Source organism: Hipposideros armiger, unplaced genomic scaffold (genome assembly GCF_001890085.2).
Source record: "Hipposideros armiger isolate ML-2016 unplaced genomic scaffold, ASM189008v1 scaffold_119, whole genome shotgun sequence".
Classification (NCBI taxonomy): domain Eukaryota; kingdom Metazoa; phylum Chordata; class Mammalia; order Chiroptera; family Hipposideridae; genus Hipposideros; species Hipposideros armiger.
The window spans coordinates 1073961-1095868 of NW_017731469.1; the positions used below are offsets into that span (position 1 = coordinate 1073961).

Here is a 21908-nt window from a genome sequence, read left to right on the forward strand (position 1 = left end):
GAGTCCAAAGGATCTGAATTATCAAGTGGCCAGACCTATGGGTCACTTCTTAGACTGAGAGCTGGGCTTTCATGTTTACTTCCCAGTTTGGTGGACTTGGTGCAGATGAGAAGAGGAAGCTAGGAGGACAGCCTGCCCTTAGGGACGACATCCACTCTGGGAAGGTTTCCTATAGGAACTGGGGCGATGGAGGTGCTGCTAGCTGGGGATGAGGAGTGGGCAGGAGTTTGGGCTACGAGAGGGGTCGTGGGGAGAGGGGGTGAGAAGAGCTGACGAGGAGGCAGTAGACAGGTTTTGCTTTCTCAGCTGACCTCTCTAAACCCCATTTGTTCCAATGTTTATCATCCTCACTGTTAGGAAGTTCTGTTTATTTAACTGAAATCCCTTCTGTGGCAGTTTAAGCTCTTATTCTATTCTTTGTGTAGATAGAGAAGAGTTAACATCATACACATAATAACCTTTATATGCCCTAAGACATGAAGTCACCTATCAACCCTCATTTTTATAGGCTCAATAATCCAGCTTCCATGAGTCTTTCCTCAGAGGCCCTATTCTCGAATGCATTATTAATCAAGCCCACCAAGCCCTCCCTTTCAGAACAGTCCCGTCCCTCCTATTCCATATCCCAGTCCTTCCAACGTTCCCACCAGGATGTACTTATGTTAACTGAGTCTTGAACCCAAACCTCTAGCTCCTCCTCTTTACTTCCTCTGCTCCACCCAGCTCAATTCAAGCACTGCAGGCGGTCACAGGTGGCTCTTGCTTTCCTTCCTTCACTACTTTCTTACAATTTTGTGCAAGTCCCAGGCATGGAAGCCTTTTATCAGACTTCATCACAGCGTCTTCACTTGTGGTACTCTCTTAGTTTTAAATAGAGTGGTCCCAAGTCTCACTGAAATACCTCCCTACTGACTCCAACTCCCTGCTCCCCAGACTCTCAGGCAGAAGAATCCTATCTTGATTTATCAGGTCCCCCTTTAAGAAGAACTCTGCATGTTCAAAACCCCAATCCCCATGGCAACACTGCTCAAAAGGCCAGTTGTCTACATCTAAGCACATCTGCATTTGGAATGAAACAAGGGGTCATTGTGGGGCCCTCTTTCCAGGGAGGAAAGGAAGGGAGGTCCAGAGAGCCTCTCCCGGGGAGTCCCTGCAGCCTTAAGGGCCTAGAGGCAGGCGCTTTAGCATTTTCCCTGAACTTAGCAGCAAAGATTGGATCTGCCCAGTTTCTAGATCTAGCCAATTTCAAGATGCTGAATGGGAAAGCCATCTCCCTTCAGATTTGGGCAGCTTCCAAGGCAGGCTTATTCGGCGCCCAAGTTTCAATTCCAGCCAGTGTAGTGTAAAGAACATGGAATCTGTAGTCAGGAGATAAGGCTATTAGCCCCAGTTCTGCCATGGACACATTTTAGGCAAATACCTCCCTTTCCCTGAACCTTAGTTTCTCCATTGGTGAAATGAGGAGCTTGGCCTCAACAATTTCTCTGTTTCCTCCCAAGACTGAGCTTCCATAAGGAGGAATGACTTGCCTCTGGCAGTCAGAAAACTTCCCTAGCCTGCGTATAAGGCCTACTTCTTCCACATTGTTCTCTGGGCAGCGTAGACACAGAGGCTGGTGCATATCAGGCTGTGCGATGTCCCAGAATTCCCAGGCCTAACACTGGTTTTTGAGCAAGAGGGCATTCTGTGGGTAGTACAAACTTCAGTGTCAAGACTGAGTCTCCCGTGATTGTTAATGTAATTTTGGAAGAATTACAGCCAGAAACTCCAGTCAAAGACAATAATGGTGGCAGTGTAAATACAGAATGTTCACTTATGAAATTGTTAGAAGGCATTTGGGAAAAAGCTCTTGCTGCGATCTAGTTCTGCAGCTGGGCCTCTCAGCTCCTCTGCAAGCAGGTTTAAGCACGGGTACTCCTCATATGTGCGGAAAGTTGGCCCAGAGAGGAGCATGACCGCTGGACCAGGTAGATGACTTGAGAAGATCAAATTCTTTCTCCAATTTCCTTACTTTAACAGAGCGCTTAGTGACACAAAAGCCCAGAGACTTTGTACTTGGAAAGTTACCCTTTGTAGTCTTAGATAAAAGAATGTATACATTCTTTTCAAAGCTGACCTTCATGAAAGGGTATTTTGCTAACCTTTTAGCGAAGTCTAAATTTTTGAAAGAACAACTAAAACTGAGTGTGGGGGGAGAGAGAGACAGAGAGAGAGGAGGTGCGGGTGGGAGGGGGAGATTCCATTAAAGAATGGAAATTAAATGAACAACTCAATTCACCTCTTCAGGCATGTGCCTGTTCACGATGTCCAAGGCAATCTGTATTAGATGGCTTCTAAATCACTTTCAGCCAAAGGAAATGTATAGGCTGATGTGCATTCTCCCCTCGATAATGACCTGTATACAGGGTAGCAGTGCCGGGCAGCGATCCGAGTCCTTCCCAGAGGCACTGAAATCTGAGTTTTAATTCCAGAGTTTCTAGCCTAGACAACTGCCTTCTGTTGCCACTGGCGAGTGTGTTCTCTCAGTGGTCACCAATCAGGGCCTTCTGCCACACACATGCCCCATCCTCTGGTAAATCACTAGCCTACTGGATGTTCCCCAAGCATGCCATGTCCTTTCATACTTTTGAGAGATCTGAGTACGCTATTCCCTTTGCTGGAATACCCTTCCCCCTCTTTTCCCCTCATCCTTCGAAGTCCAGCTCGAATACTTTTTCTGTGAGCTGGGGTCCCTCGCCCCCCGCCCCCAAGGAGAACTACTTGTTCCTTCTCTGTGTGCTCCCACAGGGCGTTGTTCATGCTTCTATGACAGTCATTTTTACACTGTGCTGTAATTACTTGTATGTACTTCAATGACCCTGACTACACTGGGAGATTTTTGAGGGAAAGAACCCTTTTTCTTCATGTCTGTATCTCTACTCCTAACAAATATAAGATGCTTATTCACTGTCTAGTGAACAACTGAGTGGGGGGAAAAAAGCCAAGACAAAATTTGGAGCTGTAATTAAAAAGTGCTCTCAAGTCTACTTATTAAAAAGGGAAGTCATCCGGGGCTTGTGTTAGGAGCAGAGGGTATCGTTGTCCAAGCCAGGTGAGCATTCTAGCTTTGTTATAATTTCTGCCTTAAAGGGATGTGACAAGAGTTACAAACTACATGGTTCAAAGTCAAATTGACTTTCATAAAAGACAGAATATCTTGGTGAATATTCAGGAGAAAGGTTTCCTTGCTGACTCCAGCTCAGGTCTGCATGAGGCTCGGCCACTCCTAAGCTTCTTCACCACAGGGACGCAGCATTCCATGGGGTACATGGCATATCAAGCCACCAGAGTCCCCTCGTGTTCAGACAAGTGGCCGGCAGCAGCTGAAGTCAGTCTTTTTGGCCTGGTTTGGGGCTGATAATCTGTTCTATAAAGCTCCAGGAATCTTAATAGATAGAACTTCATTTAAAGCATTTTAGTGAAAATCATGAATTTCACTCTATTTTTCCTCCCAGGTCAGAACACAGAAACGAATAGGTACTTAGCTGGTTTAGTAGTTGGCTCTGTAGTCCTAAGGAGTGGCCCATGTTGCCTGGTCCTGTCTTTGGAAAACTGTGCTGTCTTTGGATTATCCACAAGTAAGCACTTGTGCAAGCTCTTGGGCCAGTCCCGTGGCCAGACTTACTGTCCCAACAAAGGCACAATGGATCCACTCAACTACAGCTTCTTTGAAAAGACTAAAAGATCAGGGTATTACTCTAGCCTAGTTTTTCTATTACAGAGAATGTGATATTGAAACCCCAAAGCAAGAAATACCTTCCCCGACTAGCTGAGAAATAGAATAGGGATAGCTTTTAGGCCAAGAAGTAGGGTACTGACATCTCTCAGGATGCAGTATCCCTAATCCCTACAAGCTGTCTCCCAGCTTCATTTATACCCGATCACTGATTTGATAGAGGAGGGAAAACAGGAGAAAGGAGAGGGGAAGGAGAAAAAGCAACAAAGAACAAAGGAAAGATATGTAAATTGAATTGTATGGAAGAGGGAGCCAGAAAGAAAAACAAAACCAACTTTCATATGTTGCCATAGAAGCAATTCTGTCGCTCATGGATCATCATTGAGAAACGATTTCTATTTCTTGTTCCCTGGAATCTACAATACTCAGGAAGATCTCATGCGATTGAATAAAATAATAGACAACCATCACCGAAAGACTATAATATAAAAATCCAACTCCCTGGATTTTTTTTTCTAATTTTAGAAAAGACATGACATGACAGCAATTTGATAAAATCAGGAGCTTAACTTACCCTTTTTCTTGTTTTTAACTGGACCTGTTACAAAAAAAAGAAAAATTAAATCAGTGGAAATGAACAGAAAGTTCAAGACAGTCCCAGGATGGACCCCAAGACACTGCAAATTTGAGGGAACACCACACCACAGATCAGGTAATTGGCAAGCTATCTCCCAACTAACAAACTTTCCCAGTCTGTTTCTGACTGTTTTCTGACCGCTGTAACAAGGAAGTTATAAGGAAGATTCTTTACGAGGGAGAAAAAAATCTTTCAGGCTTAGTCTTTGGGGTGAGGGAATGGGTGCTACTCCATAGAGCTGAAATGCCCAGAAACACAGGTGTCAACCTTAGGACGGCATTCCTCTCATTCTGTGAGTCCTGACAATGCAGGGTCATGCGTTCAGGTGAGGAACTGTTATGAAGCTGGAAGGAAAAAAGGGTCATTTTCATGGAAGAAGCAGAGCAGTGACAATTTACTTTTCAGTCACTTCCTTATCATGATTGAAATTGTTAGCTATTCAAGCAGTGCAACCACACTACTCTTATATTCATGTGGGGGCCACATGCACTCTCACTGTAATTCACCATAAGTTAATGGATGCTTTAAAAGAAGTGTCAACAGTTTTATCGGCAATGAAATCACAAGCATTTTCTCGGAAATTACTTCCAAAGGAAACAATTCTAATCAATTGAGGGCACTCAGAAAATCCTGGGCTTTTCTCATATAGTTGGGTGACAACCACTACCCAGACATACACAGCTCATGTGTTTCCATCCTGGGGACTCAATTCTCTTCATTCTTTAGGTGTATTTGATTTTATTTAGATGCAGGTATTTAAAATCTGTTCCACACTCCCACGAGGACACTATTGGACAACATTAAACCACTGAGCTTACAAAAAGAACACCAAGCGTTTCTATATTGTTTTACAGTTTATGAAACCTATTTCCATCTATCATCTCATTTTATCCTTGCAACAAGCCTGGAATGATCTTTACCTATAAGAGCAGGCCCTCTCAGAGGTTCTATCTGAGTGGGTGCGATTAGAAGTCAGTAGTCTCTAACCTAGAGAGCTGCCAAGTGTGGCCATCAGAACTTACACTGGTCCCTTGAAAACAGTCATTTCCTGTGCAACAGAAGGATAATAGTAACAAAGGGGATGTTTTCGGTTGGCTTTAGCAACCTGCTGCACTTAAGGTCACGAATCTCCACTCTTTCATCCTCATTTTTCTCCTTTTCTCTCCCCAAAGTCCTCTGGATTCTTTCTTTGTTGCCCATCCTTTACGTTTTTAAAAGCACTGAGAATTCTGGAGGCTGTGCATGGAGGTTCTGGCAAGGAAGCACAGCTACACAGATGCTACTAAGAGGCAGCAACTAAACTAGGGAAGGACCGCCTCCTTGAACAGGAAAGCCATTTGGGAGAGGATTAACACAGAAGGCCCAGCCCATCAGCCAGTTACCAGCCAGCCAGTCAGGCAGCTCAGTTTGGGAAAGCATGGGTGACAGCCATTGCAGCCACCATGCCCTCCCAGACAAGTTGTGCCAAGCTTCTGACCATTTCAGCTGGTGAAAGGCTTAGCACTGTCACATGAGATTTCAAAGTAGGCTTTGAGGACATCAGACCATCAGCAAGTACCCGGTCCTTAACCAGGCAGGCCTATGCAAGGTCGCACAGTGAATAAGGAAACAACTCCATCGTCAAAGAACTCCCAGTTGGACAGGAATATACTAAAGAGGGGAGACAAGGAATTAGACTGGCTAGCTGAGGAAAAAAATGTCCTGCAGGAAGTTTGGCCTAAATCTACACGTGAAAAGAGAGAAAGGGAAGTTTAAAAATCTTTAACTTCTGTTATCTTTCTACCAGAAATACCTACTCATTATGCGCACGTAAATGTGTGCATACATAGATACATACAAAAGGGGAGTAAAAAGGAAAAAAAAAAGCTTATTAAACTACCCATGAATGACTACTATTAACATTTTTATGCACATCTAGAAATGTTCTACACATATAAATATGTATTTTTACAAAATGCACTGTTTTAATAACTAGCAACTTCAATCACAATCAAATAAAAATGTCTGATAACTTTTTAATGCCAATGACTGCACTGCTACATTATTGTTTGTTAGTATGGACACACCAGCATTACACAGGTAACTATATTCTTCTGGTTCTTTTACGGTTTCATTTTTTATATTTAAATCTTTAATTAATCTGCTATAGTATATCGTGTGAGGTAAGCTGCTAACTACAAATTTTATTTTTATTTTCCAAAATGACCATGACATGCAGGGTGCTGGGCTCAAAGCGAGTCCTTTCTTCCACTTCATCTTGTGCCACCAAAGGGCTCTCAGGGAGCTTCTACTCAGTGGACAATGCATTATCCCTTGGGACAAAAATAAGGATGAAAAAGTATGTAAACGATCGTGATTAGACTGTATCACATTTCCCACAAGTGCTAGTGAGTATACACCATCTCCGCAGTAGAGGGCTTCCTTTTGTTCTAATATAGCTCAACATGGCCAGTGAATAATTCTGATGTGTTTGAACATGAGCCTCTAAGTCCTGGCCCTGTAACTGCCATACCCATTTCTTTTACTTGAGGCATTGTACTTTTCCGGCTTCTAGAGAGAAAATGCCAGGGAACTAGAACTATCCCATAGTATACAGGAGCACCTCGAACCAGAGCAAAAGCAGCATCCTCTGCTGAGTTCTATAACCTTTTAGAGTTATTGACTTATTTTCTCTATATGATTCAGAACCTTTCTCATACCTACTCAGAGCACTACCACTGTCACATGGTCTGTTTCTATGGTAACAGGCTACATTGCTATGTCATTCCAATTCCTTCTGTTTGTAACCATCATGCTTTCTGTAGGCCAAAACCACAAATGCATCAGAGTGGGACAGACAGCTGTGCACTCTCCGGGGCTGCTTTGAAAGGAGGAAAATTGAGATCTGACAGGTTGGATCAATGTGGGCAGGCGGTTTTCTATACGACAGTAACAAAAGGGAGTCATGTAACAGCATCAGGGCCATGGAGGCCAGCAGCATTCCTAGCCAGATTCTTGTGCTGATTCAACCACAAACTGACTGTAGGGAAAGTGATCCTCTTCTTCTGATTTTTCCTCTTCTAAATTAGGGAACACTTTGTATATGCTGTCTCTCTTCAAGGCCTAGGGTTCTGATGAAGATAGATGAAACAATAACTAAAGCTAATGTTGAGTGAATAGATATGAGCCCTGCACTTTGCTAGCTGCTTTACATATCTCATTTACATCTTAGAACAGTCCAGCAAAGTAGGGATTGTTATGCTTATTTTATAGATCATGAGCTGGAGTAAATAAATTGCACTAGGCCACACATCCCATAGGTATTTTAAGGTAAGTGAAACCTCAGAAAGATGCATGTTATTCTAGATGTGTTTTGAAAATTTAAAACTAAATGTATATACTTCCAGTTTGTGGTTTGACATGTGAAGAACTTGGAAGTTGTCCCTCCCATACTCACAACAAGAAAAAAGCTGAATAAACTTACAATCAACTCAGTTTCATCAGATGATTGAATTTACAAGGCAAACCACTGGTCTGAATGATGAAGAGACAGACAGGTAGATACAGAGAATCCCAGGTTACTGGGAGTAGAAGTCTGCAGCTAAAGCAAGTATCAGTAAGAACACTTTAAAAATGTAATGGGAAGATTGCTATAGGCTCAGTGTAGACTAGTTTAAGAGCTAAAAACCCAAATGGGGTCCAGTCTTCCAGCAGCCCCCACATTTTCACTAGTTTTTCCTTTAAGAGCCCTACCAGGTTCTTACTATGAAGGCTGGAGAAAAATTCCCTTGTGTTTCCGGCAAGGGGAGAGGAACAATAGCTATTTTTTAAAATATTTTATTGGGGAATTGGGGGAGGGGAACAGACAAGTTAACAATAGCTATTTTGAAATATACCCAGACCTCTCTATTCTCTTTAACAGGGGCTACCCTCAAAGAAAACTATTTTTTCAGAGCCTGACTTGGGTTTTCCCAGAGCATAACTGACCTGGTGGACAGGAAACACTCAACTCAGGCACAGTAAGACTGAGACCTAATCACAGGATGACAGAATACTTCCTCTTCCCTCACACCTCACCAGCGCTTCAGCAGTGCTCCTGTGTAAATAACAGGGGATGACAGCCAAGGAAACTGCAAGGCTCAGACCCGACTTAAGGAGTTTCTAGGGACACCCAAAAACAATAAGAGGATACTAAAACGAGAACAATAAGAAGACATTTTAGCATCTGACACCACAGCTACAGCAAACAGTAAAGAGAAAGTCCTAGTAAGATAAACGTAAAGCCTTATACTATAGGCCTATGTATCTCAGATCCTTTTACCCAGTATATCATGTCGGATTTTCAGCCAAAAAGTCTAAGGCATGCTAAAAGGCAAAAAATATAGGCTGAAGAGGCAAACCAAGCAGTAGAACCAGACTCATATGGTAGAGATTCTGCAGATCACACCTGGAAATTAAAATAACTATACTTAATATGCTAAGGGTGCTAAGGGAAAAATTGGACAACATGCTAGAATAGATGGGTAATGTAAGCAGAGAGATAAAAACTTTAAGAAAGAATCAAAAGCAAATGCTAACCCATATAAACATAGTCAATTGATCTTTGACAAGGGGCAAAGGATACAATGGGACAAAGATAGTCTTTTCAACAAATGGTGATGGAACAACTGGATATCCAAGTAAAAAAAATGAGTCTAGACCATATCTTACACTATCCACAAAATTAATGCAAAAGGGATCACAGACCTAAATGTAAAATACAAAACTATAGAACTCCTAGAAGATAACAAGAAAAAACATAGATGACCTCTGGTATGACAATGACTTTAGATCCATGAAAGAAATAATTTATGAGCTGGACTTCATTAAAATTATAAACTTCTCCTTTTCAAAAGACAATATCAAGAGAATAAGACAAGCCATGGATTGGGAGAAAATATTTGCAGAAGGCACATCTGATAAAGGACTGCTATCCAAAACATGCACAGAACTCTTAAATCCTCACAATAAGAAAACAAACAATGCAATTAAAAATGGGATGAAGACCTTAACGGGCACCTCACCAAAGAACATATACCAATGGCAAGCAATCATAGAAAGAGGCCCCATATCTTATGTCATTAGGGAAATGCAAATTAAAACAATAATGATGTACCACTATACACCTATTAGAAGAGCCAAAATCTAGAACACTGACAACACCAAATGCTGTTGAGGATGTGGGGCAGCAACTCTCATTCATTGCTGGTAAGAATGCAAAATGGTACAGCTACTTCGGAAGACAGTACTTATGGAAACACATGCTTACCGCACAATTCAGTAGTAATGCTTTTTGGTATTTACCCATAGAAGGTGTTTATATCAGCTTTACTCATCATTGCCAAGATTTGGAAGTAACCAAGATGCCCTTCAGTAGGTAAATGAATAAATAAAGCATGGTGCATTCAGATAACGGCATATACTTCAGCATTAAAAAGAAATGAGCTATCAAGCCATAAAAAGACATGAAAGAAACTTAGATGCATATTACTAAGTGAAGGAAGCCAATCTGAAAAGGCTACATACTGTATGATTCCAACTATATGACATTCTAAAAAAGGTAAAACAACGGAGACAGTAAAAGGATCGGTGGTTACCAGGGGTTGGGGGCTGAGGGACAAATAGGTGGAGCACAGTATTTTTAGGTCAGTGTAAATATTCTCTATAATACTGTAATGAGGGATACATGTCATTAGGCATTTTCACAAACCCATAGAACATACAACACCAAGAGTGGACTGTAATGTAAACTGTCAACTCTAGGTGAACTCTGGGTGGCAGTGTAGGTTCATCAAGCGTAACAAACATACCACTCTCGTGAAGGATGTTGATAATGGGGTAAGGCTTTGCATGTGTGGAAGCAGGGTATATGTGGAAAATCTCTTTACCTTCCTCTCAATTTTGCTGTGGAAATAAAACTGGAATAATATGTGGAATTAAATAAATATGCTCTCTCTTATTATGGAATAAAATGAAGATGGAAATATAAAGGAAATGCTAAAACAAACAAACAAAAAAACAAACAAACTCACAAACTAAGAGCTGGTTTTTTGAAAAGATAAACAAAATTGACAAACCTTTAAAGAAAAAGAGAGGACTCAAATAAAATCAGAAATGAAAGAGGAGGTGTTATAACTGACAACACAGAAATACACAGGATCATAGGAGACAACTATGAACAATTATTCACCAAAAAATTGGATAACCTAGAGGAAATGGATTAATTCCTAGAAAAATACAGCTTACCATGACTGAATCATGATGAAATAGAACATCTAAACAGGCCAATTACTAGTAAGAAGACTGAATCGGTAATCAAAAGCTTTCCAACAAACAAAAGTGTGGGACAGATGGCTTCACTGGTTAATTCTAACCAACAGTCAAAGGAGAATTAATACCAATTCTTCTCAAACTCTTCCAAAAAATACAACAGAAGGAAGCTCTTCCAAACTTATTTTATGAGGCCAGCATTACCCTGATACCAAAACTAGACAAGGACCTCTCACTCTCTCTCTCTCTCTCTCTCTCTCTCTCTCTCTCTCTCTCTCACACGCACGCACGCACGCACGCACGCACACACACACACACACACGCACACGCAGGCCATTATCCTCAATGAACATAGATGCAAAAATCCTCAACAAAATATTAGTAAGCTGAATTCAACAATACATTAAAAGGCTCATGCACCATGAGCAAGTGGGATTTATTCCAGGGATCAAGAATGGTTTGACATCGGCAAATGTCAACGTGATACACCACATTAACAAAATGAAGGATAAAAATCATATGATCATCTCAATAGATGCAGAAGCATTTGACAAAATTCAGCATCCATTTCTGATAAAAACTCTCAACAAAGAGGGCATGGAGGAATGCACCTCAACATAATAAAAGCTATATATATGATAAGCCCACAGCTAACATCATGCTCAATGGTGGAAAGCTGAAAGCTTTTCCTCTAAGATTAGGAACAAGACAGGTACGTCCGCTCTTGCTACTTTTATTCAACCTAATATTGGAAGTCCTAGCCAGAGCATTTAGGCAAGAAAAGAAATAAAAGCCACCCAAATTGGAAAGGAAGAAGTAAAACTGTCACTATTTGCAGACCACATGATAATTATTGGGTTGCCGGAAAAGTCATGACGCATTTTTGCTATGAAAAACATAGAAAATATACATCATGACTTTTCCAACAACACAATATATACAGAAAACCCTAAGGACTGCATAAAAAAACTGATAGAACTAATAAATGAATTCAGTAAACTTGCAGGATAGAAAATAAATACACAAAAATCTGTTGCATTTCAATATATGAATAATGAGCTATGAGAAAGAAAAGTTAGGAAAACAATCCCATTTGGTATTGCATCAAAAAGAATAAAATACCTAGGAATAAATTTAATCAAGGTGAAAGACCTGTATATTGAAAACTACAACATTAATGAAAGAAACTGAAGAAGACACAAATAAATTGAAAGATATTCGGTGCTCATAAATTGGAAGAATTAATATTGTTAAATGTCCATAATACACAAAGCAATCTACAGATTCAATGCAATCCCTGTCAGAATTCCAATGCCATTTTCCACAGAAACAGAACAATCCTAAAATTTGTATGGAATCATAAAAGACTCTGAACAGCCAAAGCAATCTTGAGAAAGAAGAACAAACCTGGAGGTATCACACTCCCTGATTTTAAACTACATTACAAAGCTATAGTAATTAAAAGAGTTGGGTACTGTCATAAAAACCAACAGATCAATGGAACAAAATAGAGAGCTCAGAAATACTCATGCATATATGGTCAATTAATTTACAACAAAGGAGCCAAGAATATTCAATGGGAAAAGGCCAGTCTCTTTAACAAATGGTGCTGGGAAAATTGAACAGCCACATGCAGAAGTATGAAACTGGACCACTAACTAACACCATACACAAAAATTAACTCAACATGGATTAAAGACTTGAATGTAAGACCTGAAACCATAAAACTCCTTAAAGAAAGCATAGCCGATAAGCTCCTTAACATAGATCTTAGTGATGATTTTTAAAATCTCATATCAAAAGCAAAAGCAACAAAAGCAAAAATAACCAAACTAAAAAATGTCTGTACAGTAAAGGAAACCATGAAGAAAATAAAAAAGCAACCTACTGAATTGAAGAAAAAATTATAAATCATATATCTGATACGGGGCTAATATCCACAATATATAAAGAACTCATACAGTTCAGTAGCATAAAAACAAAGAATGCATTTTAAAAAGGTCAGAAGATCTGAACATATTCCCAAACAAACAAACAAACAAACAACCAAAACCCCCAAAGACTCCCCTGAAAACAAAAAGCATACATACAGATGGCCAACAGGTATATGAAAAGGTGCTCCAAATCATTAATAATTAGGGAAATGCAAATCAAAACCATGAGATGTCACCTCACACTTGACAGAATGGCTATTATAAAAAAAGACAAGAAATAACAAGTGTTGACAAAGATATGGAAAAAAGGGGACCCTTGTGCATTGTTGATGGGAATGTAAATTGATGTAGCCACTATGGAAAACAGTATAGAGGTTCCTCAGAAAATTAAAAATAGAACTACCATATGACCCACCAATTCCGTTTCTGGGTGTTTATCGAAATGAAATGAAAACACTAACTCAAAATGATATTTGCACCCCCATGTGCATTACAGCATTATTCACAATAGTCAATATATGGAAACAAACTAAATGATCATCAATGGATTAATGGATACACAATTGTGGTATATATACACAACAACATATTATTCAGCCATAAAAAATAATAAAATATTGCCATTTGTGACAACATGGATGAACCTCAAGGGCACTATGCTAAGTGAAATAAGTCAGACAGAGAAAGACAAATACCATATACTCTCTCTTATATGTAGAATCCAACACACACACACACACACACACACACACACACACACACACTAATCTCATAGATGTAGAGAAGAGATTAGTGGCTGCCAGAAGGGGGAGGTGGGGGGTGAGATAAATGAACTTTTTTTTAAGTTTAAATAAATTGAATTTAAAAAATAAAGTTGGCTATCACAAAAACCATATAAAATAATGCCTTTGATGGTAACGAGTCATTAAGCTTGAAGATATGTCAATAGAAACTTCCTAAATAAAATGCAAAGAGTAAAAAAGAATGTAAAAGATGAAACAGAATATCAAAAGATTGTGGGACAATTACAAACAGTGCAAACATACAAACAATGGGAATATCACAAGGAGAAGAAAGGGAGAGAGGAACAGAGAAAAAATTGAAGTAAAATTGGATGAAAATATTCTAAAAGTAATGACACACACCAAACATCAGACCAAGAAAACTCAGAGAACACCATGCAGGATAAATACCAAAGAGCTGACTATTAGGCATATCATATTCAAACTGCAGAAAATCAAATACAAATAGACAATCTTTAAAGAAACCAGAGAGGGAAAACCCCTTACCTATAGAAGAACAAGGATAAAATTACATTGGCTTCGCTTCAGAAATCATTCAAACAAGAAGAGAGTGTAGTGAAATATTTAAAGCAAAAGCCACCAAGCTAGAATTCTGTATACAGCAAAATTAACCTTCAAAAATGAAGGAGACAGGCCGGCCATGTGGCGCGTTGGTTAAGAACTGGCGTGGGACGCTAGAGGACCCCGGTTCGGATCCCACATATGAGGGCCAGTGATGCTGCCCTCCACAGCTAAGATGCTGAACAACAGCTCAACCTGGAGCTGGGCTGCCGTGAGTCGCAGCGATGGCGTAGGCTGCAGCCCCTGTGGCAGTGGGTTACCATGGGCTACCGTGTGTAGCTGGCAGCCAGCGTGAGCGGCCAGCAGCCACCGTGAGCGGCCGTCCAGAAGCCGGCGACTGATCTGCCTCGCCCGGGAAGAGCGCAATGATGGTGCCAACTTGGGCCAGTGAAGCAACATCCTCCACAACTAGACTGAAGAACAACAACAAAACAACAGCAACTTGTCTGTTCCCTTCCCCCGATTCCCCAATAAAAAAATCTTTTAAAAAAATGAAGGAGAAATAAAGACTTTCTCAGACCACAAAAACTGATGGAATTTGTTGCCAGTAGACCTACCTATAAAAAACGTTAAAAGAAGTTTTTCAGAAAAGGAAAATAATATAGTTCAGAAACTTGGATCTACATAAATAATATAAAATGCTTGATTAAAACCAGAGAGGGCAGAAAAAGAATGGAAGATGAAAAAGGAAGCAAAGAAAAGGGCAATGAATTGAAAGCAGGTACAAATATAGTAATCTAACTATATCAATAATCACTCTGAACATGAATGGTCTAAATACAGCAGCTAAAAGACAGAAACTGTCATAATGGGGAAAAACATAAGAAACACACTTTAAGTATAAAGACACAGGTAGACTAAAAGTAAAGGGATGAAGAACAAGAACAAAGTTGGAGGGCTGGCACTACCTGATTCAAGACTTAGCAGAAAGCTATAGTAATCAAGACAATGTGGTATTGGTGGACTAATAGACACATAGATTAATGGACCAGAGTAGAGAGCCCAGAAACAGATCCTAGCAAATATAATCAACTGATCTTTGACAAAGGAGCAAAGGCAATCCAACAGAGAAAAACAGTTTTTACAACAAATGGTACTGTTACAACTAGACATCACATGCACACACACACACACAAAATGAATTTAGACATTGTCCTCACACCTTTCACTAACATGATCTCAAAATGGATAACAGACATAAATGTAAAACACCAAACTCTAAAAAACTCCTAGAAGATAACATAGGAGGAATTCTAGCTGACCTTGGGTTTGGCAATAGATTTTTAGGTAGAACTCCAAAAATACAACCCATGAAAGAGAAAAAAAATTATTAAGCTGAGCATCATGAAAGTTAAAAACTTATGCCCCAAGAGAGACACTGTTAAGTGACTCAAAAGACAAGCCACAGACTGGGAGAATATAATATTGGCAAAACACATATCTGATAAAGGACTTGTATCCAAAATATATAATGAACTCTAAAAACTCAACAATCAGAAAACAAACAATCCAATTAAGAAATGGACAAAATACGTGATGAGACACCTCACCAAAGAAGATATATAAATTGCAAATAAGCATATGATGTTGAACATCATACGTCATTAGGGAAATGCAAATTAAGACAATTAGCACTACACGCCTAATAGAATGCTAAAACCAAAACACTGACAACACCAATGCTGGCGAGGCTGTGGAGCCACAGGAACTCTCGTTCACTGCTGGTGAGGATGCACAATGGTGCGGCCACTTTGGAAGACAGTTTGGTGGTTTCTCACAAAGCTAAACATAGTCTTAGCACACAAAACAGCAATCACAGTCCTAAGTATTTACCCAAGTTTGTTGAAAACTTATGTTCACACAAAAACCTGCATGTGAATGTTTATAGCAGCTTTATTCATAATTGCCCCAAATTAGAAACGACCAAGATGTCCTTCAATAGGTGAATGGATAAACAAACTGAGGTCCATCCAGACAATGGAATATTATTCAGCGATTAAAAGAAATGAGTTATCAAGCCATGAAAAGACACAGAGGAACCTTGAGTACATATTTCTAAGTGAAGGAAGCCAATCTGAATAAAGCTAAATACTGTGTGATCCCAATCATATGACATTCTGGAAAAGGTAAAACTATGGGGACAGTAAAACGATCAGTGGTTGTCAAGAGTGGGGAAGAGAGAGCGTATTTGGGAACTCCTTTCTGCTCAATTTTCCTGTAAACCTAAAACTACTCTAAAACATAGTATATTCATTATGAAAATAAATTTAGAAAACATCCACTAGTTTAAAAGCAACAGTGAACTGTATCCATCATACCGTACCTCCCTGCATACCTCTTGCCTCTGTACCTTTCTTCATGCCAGCTTCTCTGCCTGCAGTGTCCTTCTCCAGTCCATCTTTCTCTCTATGCCTAATTATCCTTTAAGACTCAGGTCAGGCAAAAATTCTCCTGTGTTTCCATAATAAACGGTTGCACTTATCAAATTGTAATTTTCTAATTATGTAATATTTCCATTTACTAGACTGTTAACTCCTTGAGGGCAAGGTCTATGCCTTATTCATCTCTGTATGTCCAGCACCTAAAAGTATTTCATTTATAGTAGGTGCTTGATATAATTTTTGTTGAATGGATAAATGAAGAACTGAAGAAAGTGGGACGGTAGGATGTGAACAAAGATGCTTCTGACTCCGAATGCATTGTACCATCTACTGAATTATAGTCATGCTAAGGATACCAGTAATAGCATCAAATTTGCCTATTTTAAAAATGAGCATAATTCTATTAATCTTTAGAGTTGTTTTGCAGCCTAAATAAGTGAAAGTGACGTGCTTATAGAAGGTACTGAAGAAATGTTTATTTAATGTTATTTGTCCTTTAGCTCTATGATCTCATGCCTTCCTCCCTTCACGTTGAGAGTCTCAGCAAAGGACTTGACTTGGCCAACATTTCTTCAGTACCACGGTGACACAGTAAGCAGGCAATAAGGACAATGGCTGGCAGATGAGGAGGTATAGGATCGGAAATTTTTATTTAAAAGAATGAAAACCACCATCAACATAGTCTGTATCTTCAAATCTTATAACTTTTTAAGAGTTTGTTTCATGTTCTATCTCACACTATTAGAATTGTAAACAGAGAGAATGCACAAATACATGTGTCAAGTTCAATACATTTGAAGAAGATGGAAGCCATTAGCTTCAAAGAGTGAGAATTTTGAATGAGAACCACATGGAATGCCCATGTTCAGAGCCCAGATTACTGTTCTAACATGTGCTCAAAGCATGGCAAAAAGGCAAGAAAAGGTAGGGCTGTTCAAATTGATTTCCTCCCACCCCACGCCATCCTAATCTCTAAAAGTATTTCTGAGGTGAGAATGCTTGTGTTGTTCATCCAAGGATTTCCTCTCTAACCCTTGCACCATGCCTGCAGCTTTGGGCTCCAAAAACATGAATTAACTTATGATCAGCTACAAAACTTTTCTGGCTCAGTTCTGGTTTGGTTTGGGAAAGATGTAAAAATGATATCAAAAATATTACTGTAGTCCAGGCAACATGAAAACAAGTCTCAGTAACTGCTGACATTTCAGACACTTAATGGTCTCAAAGTTCCATGAGATACAGGTTTCTTCATATTACCCAAGATGTTCCCAAGGTGACAAGTGTGTGTTCTCGCTAAGGAAGTATTTTGCAACACTGAGCCGTTGGTCACTTTAATGGGTAGGATGAAAAAGCCAGGGCTCAGAGCCACAATGTCTGAAGAGAATTACAAAGACAAATGGAATGGACTGTGCAGTCTAGTGCACTGTTTTTCACACCATGTTCCAAGGAGCACCAGCGTCCTGTGTGATTTAACAGATGTTCTTAGAGAAAGGATTCCTTGGTCAAAAAAGTTTGGGAAACAAAGGATTAAGGAAAAAAGGAACAGATTTCTTCACTGAAGACTTGTCAGATCTTTCAATACATGAATGGGAAATTTGACTCTCCAAAATGGAATATGAAATGCAGCACTTCCCAAACGTATTTGGCCATAGAACTTTTATCAAGAAATACCTATCTTTTGTTGCATTAATGCTCTGGATTATTTTGTTCGGGAAACACTGAGGTTGTAGAAAGAGCATGAGCTTTGTTATTCAATCAGAACTGGGTTTGAATTCAAGAGCTGTATGACCTCGGGCCAGAGAAGTTACTTTACTTCTCTGAATCAACGTCTTCATTTATGAAAATTGGGACAATAATATATACCTCGAAAGGGATGTCAGGAGGATTAGTGAGATAAAGCACAGTATTTAGCACAAAGTCTGGCATATATAGGTACTCAATAAATAGCAGCTATAATCATCACATTCATTTTTCATCACCATTATTATCAAGCCATGTACCTACCTACCTGACAGGCCCACCAAAGCAGCTTCAAAATGGGTCTGGTCTGAGGACCCAAATGGCTATATTTCTGACTGCTTTGGGAACTGAGTGAAGGGAGACGAGAACTGTACTGAGTTGTGCAGAAATATAGCTCTAGGATTTATTTGCTATCTAACCTTGGGTGAATCACTTCACCTGTCTGCATTTCTCTTTCCTTCTGCCAAATATAGGTATAGAGTGGATGACCTCTTACTCTAAAATTTTGTGAACCTCAGCTCTAAAATGCTGTATAAGAGATTTATAAATCTATTGTTGAAGAAATCTTTGGTACAGGTTAAATCCAATTACAAAGGATGGTCCTGTATAACAAAGCTATTTTTATGATTCAGCAGATGGCTGGCAGAAAGAGTGCTTTGCCAATCTGGTGACAATGAACTCTGTATAGTGAATAATTCTGTATAACAATTGCTTTCTGTGGTCCCTGACTCCATAATCGTCACTCTCTAACATTGCTCTAATCAACTAAAGAACTTGATTATGTGTTGCTTTCATTGTACACACAGAGAGGGGAGCTAAGCTATAGAATTTCTAGCTGAGACGTTTATGTCCAATTTCATTATTTTACAGCTGAGGAAACAGTACAAGAGAGGGTAAGAAACTTGTCAGGGGTCACACAGCTAGTATGTGGCAGAGCTTTGAATGGGTGTTTGGGCAAAATGATTCATCATCTGTGACAGACTTCACTGCAAGACCATATATAAAATTGTTAAACAAAACCAGAAGGAGCTACTATAGAAACTCTACTATTCATGCTTCCCAACATAGCAAGATGTGCGTTTACCACTATCCTTTATCTCTGAGTTCAAGCCCTCTTCTTAGGATGGTCCCTCTAATGCCACAGTGCATGGTTACACAAAGCATAATAGCCTTTGCTGCAGAACTTCAATGAAAGGTTTTTTGAATGTCTAAAATGACATCCATCGATCCCTTCAGATGCGTGCACAGCTCCTTCCACAAAGGCCTCCATTAGTCATGTATGATTTTTTCATTATTAGGCCACGTGCATTAAAAAAGAAAACTAGGTTTAAGGGAAATCTAAATACTATGACTATCAAAGGTTTGCCTCCAGACCCCTAATTTTCTCTAGTTACACACTCTCTCATGAGTATATTTCTTTCCAGGTCTTCAACCCTTATGGGGAATCATGCTATCCAAATCTCTGCCATATCTCCAACTATCACTGTGACATTGACATTTGAATGCATTCCTATTACCTGAAACTTGTGTTTCAGATTGAACCCGTTTTCTAAGTTAGTGGTTCTCAAATTTGGCTATACATTGAAATCACCTGGAGAACTTCAACAACACAATGCCTGGACCCCATACTAGAGATTCTAATGCAATTGGTCTGGAGCTGGGCATGGACATAAGAATTTTTAAAAGCTCCCCAGGTGATTCCAATGTATGGCTAGGGTTGAGAACCACAGCTATAGGTCAAGCTGTGAGTGCCAGTTCCTTCATTTCTGTTAATGGTAGCACCATTCTCCTCTTCACTTGGCCTTGAAATCTATTCAATCTTTAGATGTGGTGGGTGGGGGGGCGTCAATGAGATCATAGAAACAAAATCAAGTTTTGGAAAGTGTGGAGTGCTAAGAGAATGTGAGGAATTATTTTATGCAGTATGCACCTGAATCAAGTGGATTGCTTTAGTAGTTGAGAAGTGTTAGCACATTTAACATGTTAAAGGTTACACTAGCAATTTATCATCCTTTTTTTGTTGGGCAGAGCAGAGGAGTCAGAGAAAATCTACTTTTGAGACATGACATAAATCATCAGAGCTCCCCTATCCTCCTGTGGGTAGGTCAACCCCATCAATGGGCTCAGATGGTTGGCACCATGTGCTGCTCCCAGAAGTAATTCTGTCAGCTTGGCTAAGAGTGGGTTGGGTGGTCCTCTGGCTCTCCTTCACTGGGGAGGAGTGCAGCCACACTAACTGGCCAGCCCAACCACAAACAGCAGTTACATTGAGAACTACACATATGCAACATGGTTCTGGACTCAGTCCTAGAATAGTTCAAGATGGCTGTCGTGTTGCTGTGCATGTGGTGTCCCTTTAATCACAGATGGGGCTCAACCTGCGTCACGCTGGATTCTTCTTATGATGGAACAATCTAGGGATTTCTGATTCTCAACTTGTGTGTACTCTGGTGATTTACATTAGTGCCTGCTCTGGGATGGGAGTGCTGCTCAATACTGTGACTTAGGAAGAGCCAACCCAATTTTTTTTCCCCAGAAGGGAAATAAATGCCTGGCTTCATCTGAGGCTATCCTGCAACAAACATGGTGTTAGCCTGTCTTTTCTATTTTCAGTGTTGCCGCCCCCACTGCCCATACTATCTTCTACACACTGTACTCTGCAGAACTTTGTTCCAGGAAATACCTTTTCCCTTGGAGGGACATTGAATATATAATTGTAAGCCACAGAATTGCATTGAAGTCCCAGCTCTGCCACGTACTAAGTGCTGTATGACACTGATCATATTGCTTCATCTCTGAGTGCAACCTCATTTGTAGGATGGGGATACTAGTACTTATCTTACAGAGCTGTTGAAAGGATTATAAGAAATAACATAAAGTCATGTATAAGATATTCTCTGGGCACTCAATAAATACAAATTCAATTCTTTGCAAAATTTCATAATCATATACATTTCATTCATTCAAAACTCAAGCAAACAGAAAGCTCAAATAACCAAGCCTTTTAATCTAATATGAACTGATGTTCAGAGTTATGATCCTAAGGCACAACAAGATTCTGAAATGGCCTTGAAGGCTTTAACTTCCTGTAGAAAGTCTTTTTTCTTTTCAATTGACTCTTTCAATTATATTCAACTCTTTATTGCCATTTGAACACAAGGAGTTTAGTAGTATATCTGTATTACACACAAAGACCTGGCCACCTTGGTGATCTCTTATTTATCATATTTTTTTCAATCAGTTTTCTTGCATTTTCAGGCTATAGGATCATATATGTAAATAATGATAACTTATACAACTCCCCCACAGTTGTGCCCCTCATTTCAGTTGCTTGCCTTATTGTGTTGGTTAGAACTTCAAGAATAACGTTGAATGAACATCAGCAGTTATACTGAGCCTCTTTGTCTTATTACTGATATTGGGAGGAATGCCTCTTACCTACCATTAAGTACTAAGCTATTTGTTAGGCCAAGAAATTCCTTATCATATTAAATAATGTGCTTTTATTCCTAGTTTCAAAGAATGATCAGAAAAGGGTATTACATTTTTATCAAATACCTTTGTGGCATCTGAGCTGATCATATGATTTATATCCTTTGAGCTGATAATGTAATATGATATTATGTAATTCCTATTATGGAAGCACCTTTGCTTTCCTAGGACAAACCCTACCTGGTCATGACATATTACACTTTAACTATGTTGCAGGGTTTGGTTTGCTAGTAATTTATTTAGGATTTTTATGTGAGACATCTTTACTTTCCCTTTTGGTGCTGTTTTTGAAAGGGTTTATTATCAAGGTTATACCAATTTCATAAAATGAACTGGGAAGCGTTCCTTCTCTTTGTA

General features: G+C 39.5%; 1 protein-coding gene across 6 annotated transcripts in view; it reads right to left on the reverse strand.

Moving 5' to 3' along the window:
* The window catches only part of EDA (ectodysplasin A), a 294205-nt gene that overhangs the window by 8386 nt on the left and 263911 nt on the right, over nucleotides 1-21908 (reverse strand). For all 6 annotated transcript variants that reach the window (XM_019647996.1, XM_019647995.1, XM_019647997.1 and 3 more), the window contains exon 3: nucleotides 4290-4313. In XM_019647996.1, coding sequence (XP_019503541.1) covers nucleotides 4290-4313 — 24 coding nt within the window. The remainder of the gene's footprint in view (nucleotides 1-4289; nucleotides 4314-21908) is intronic.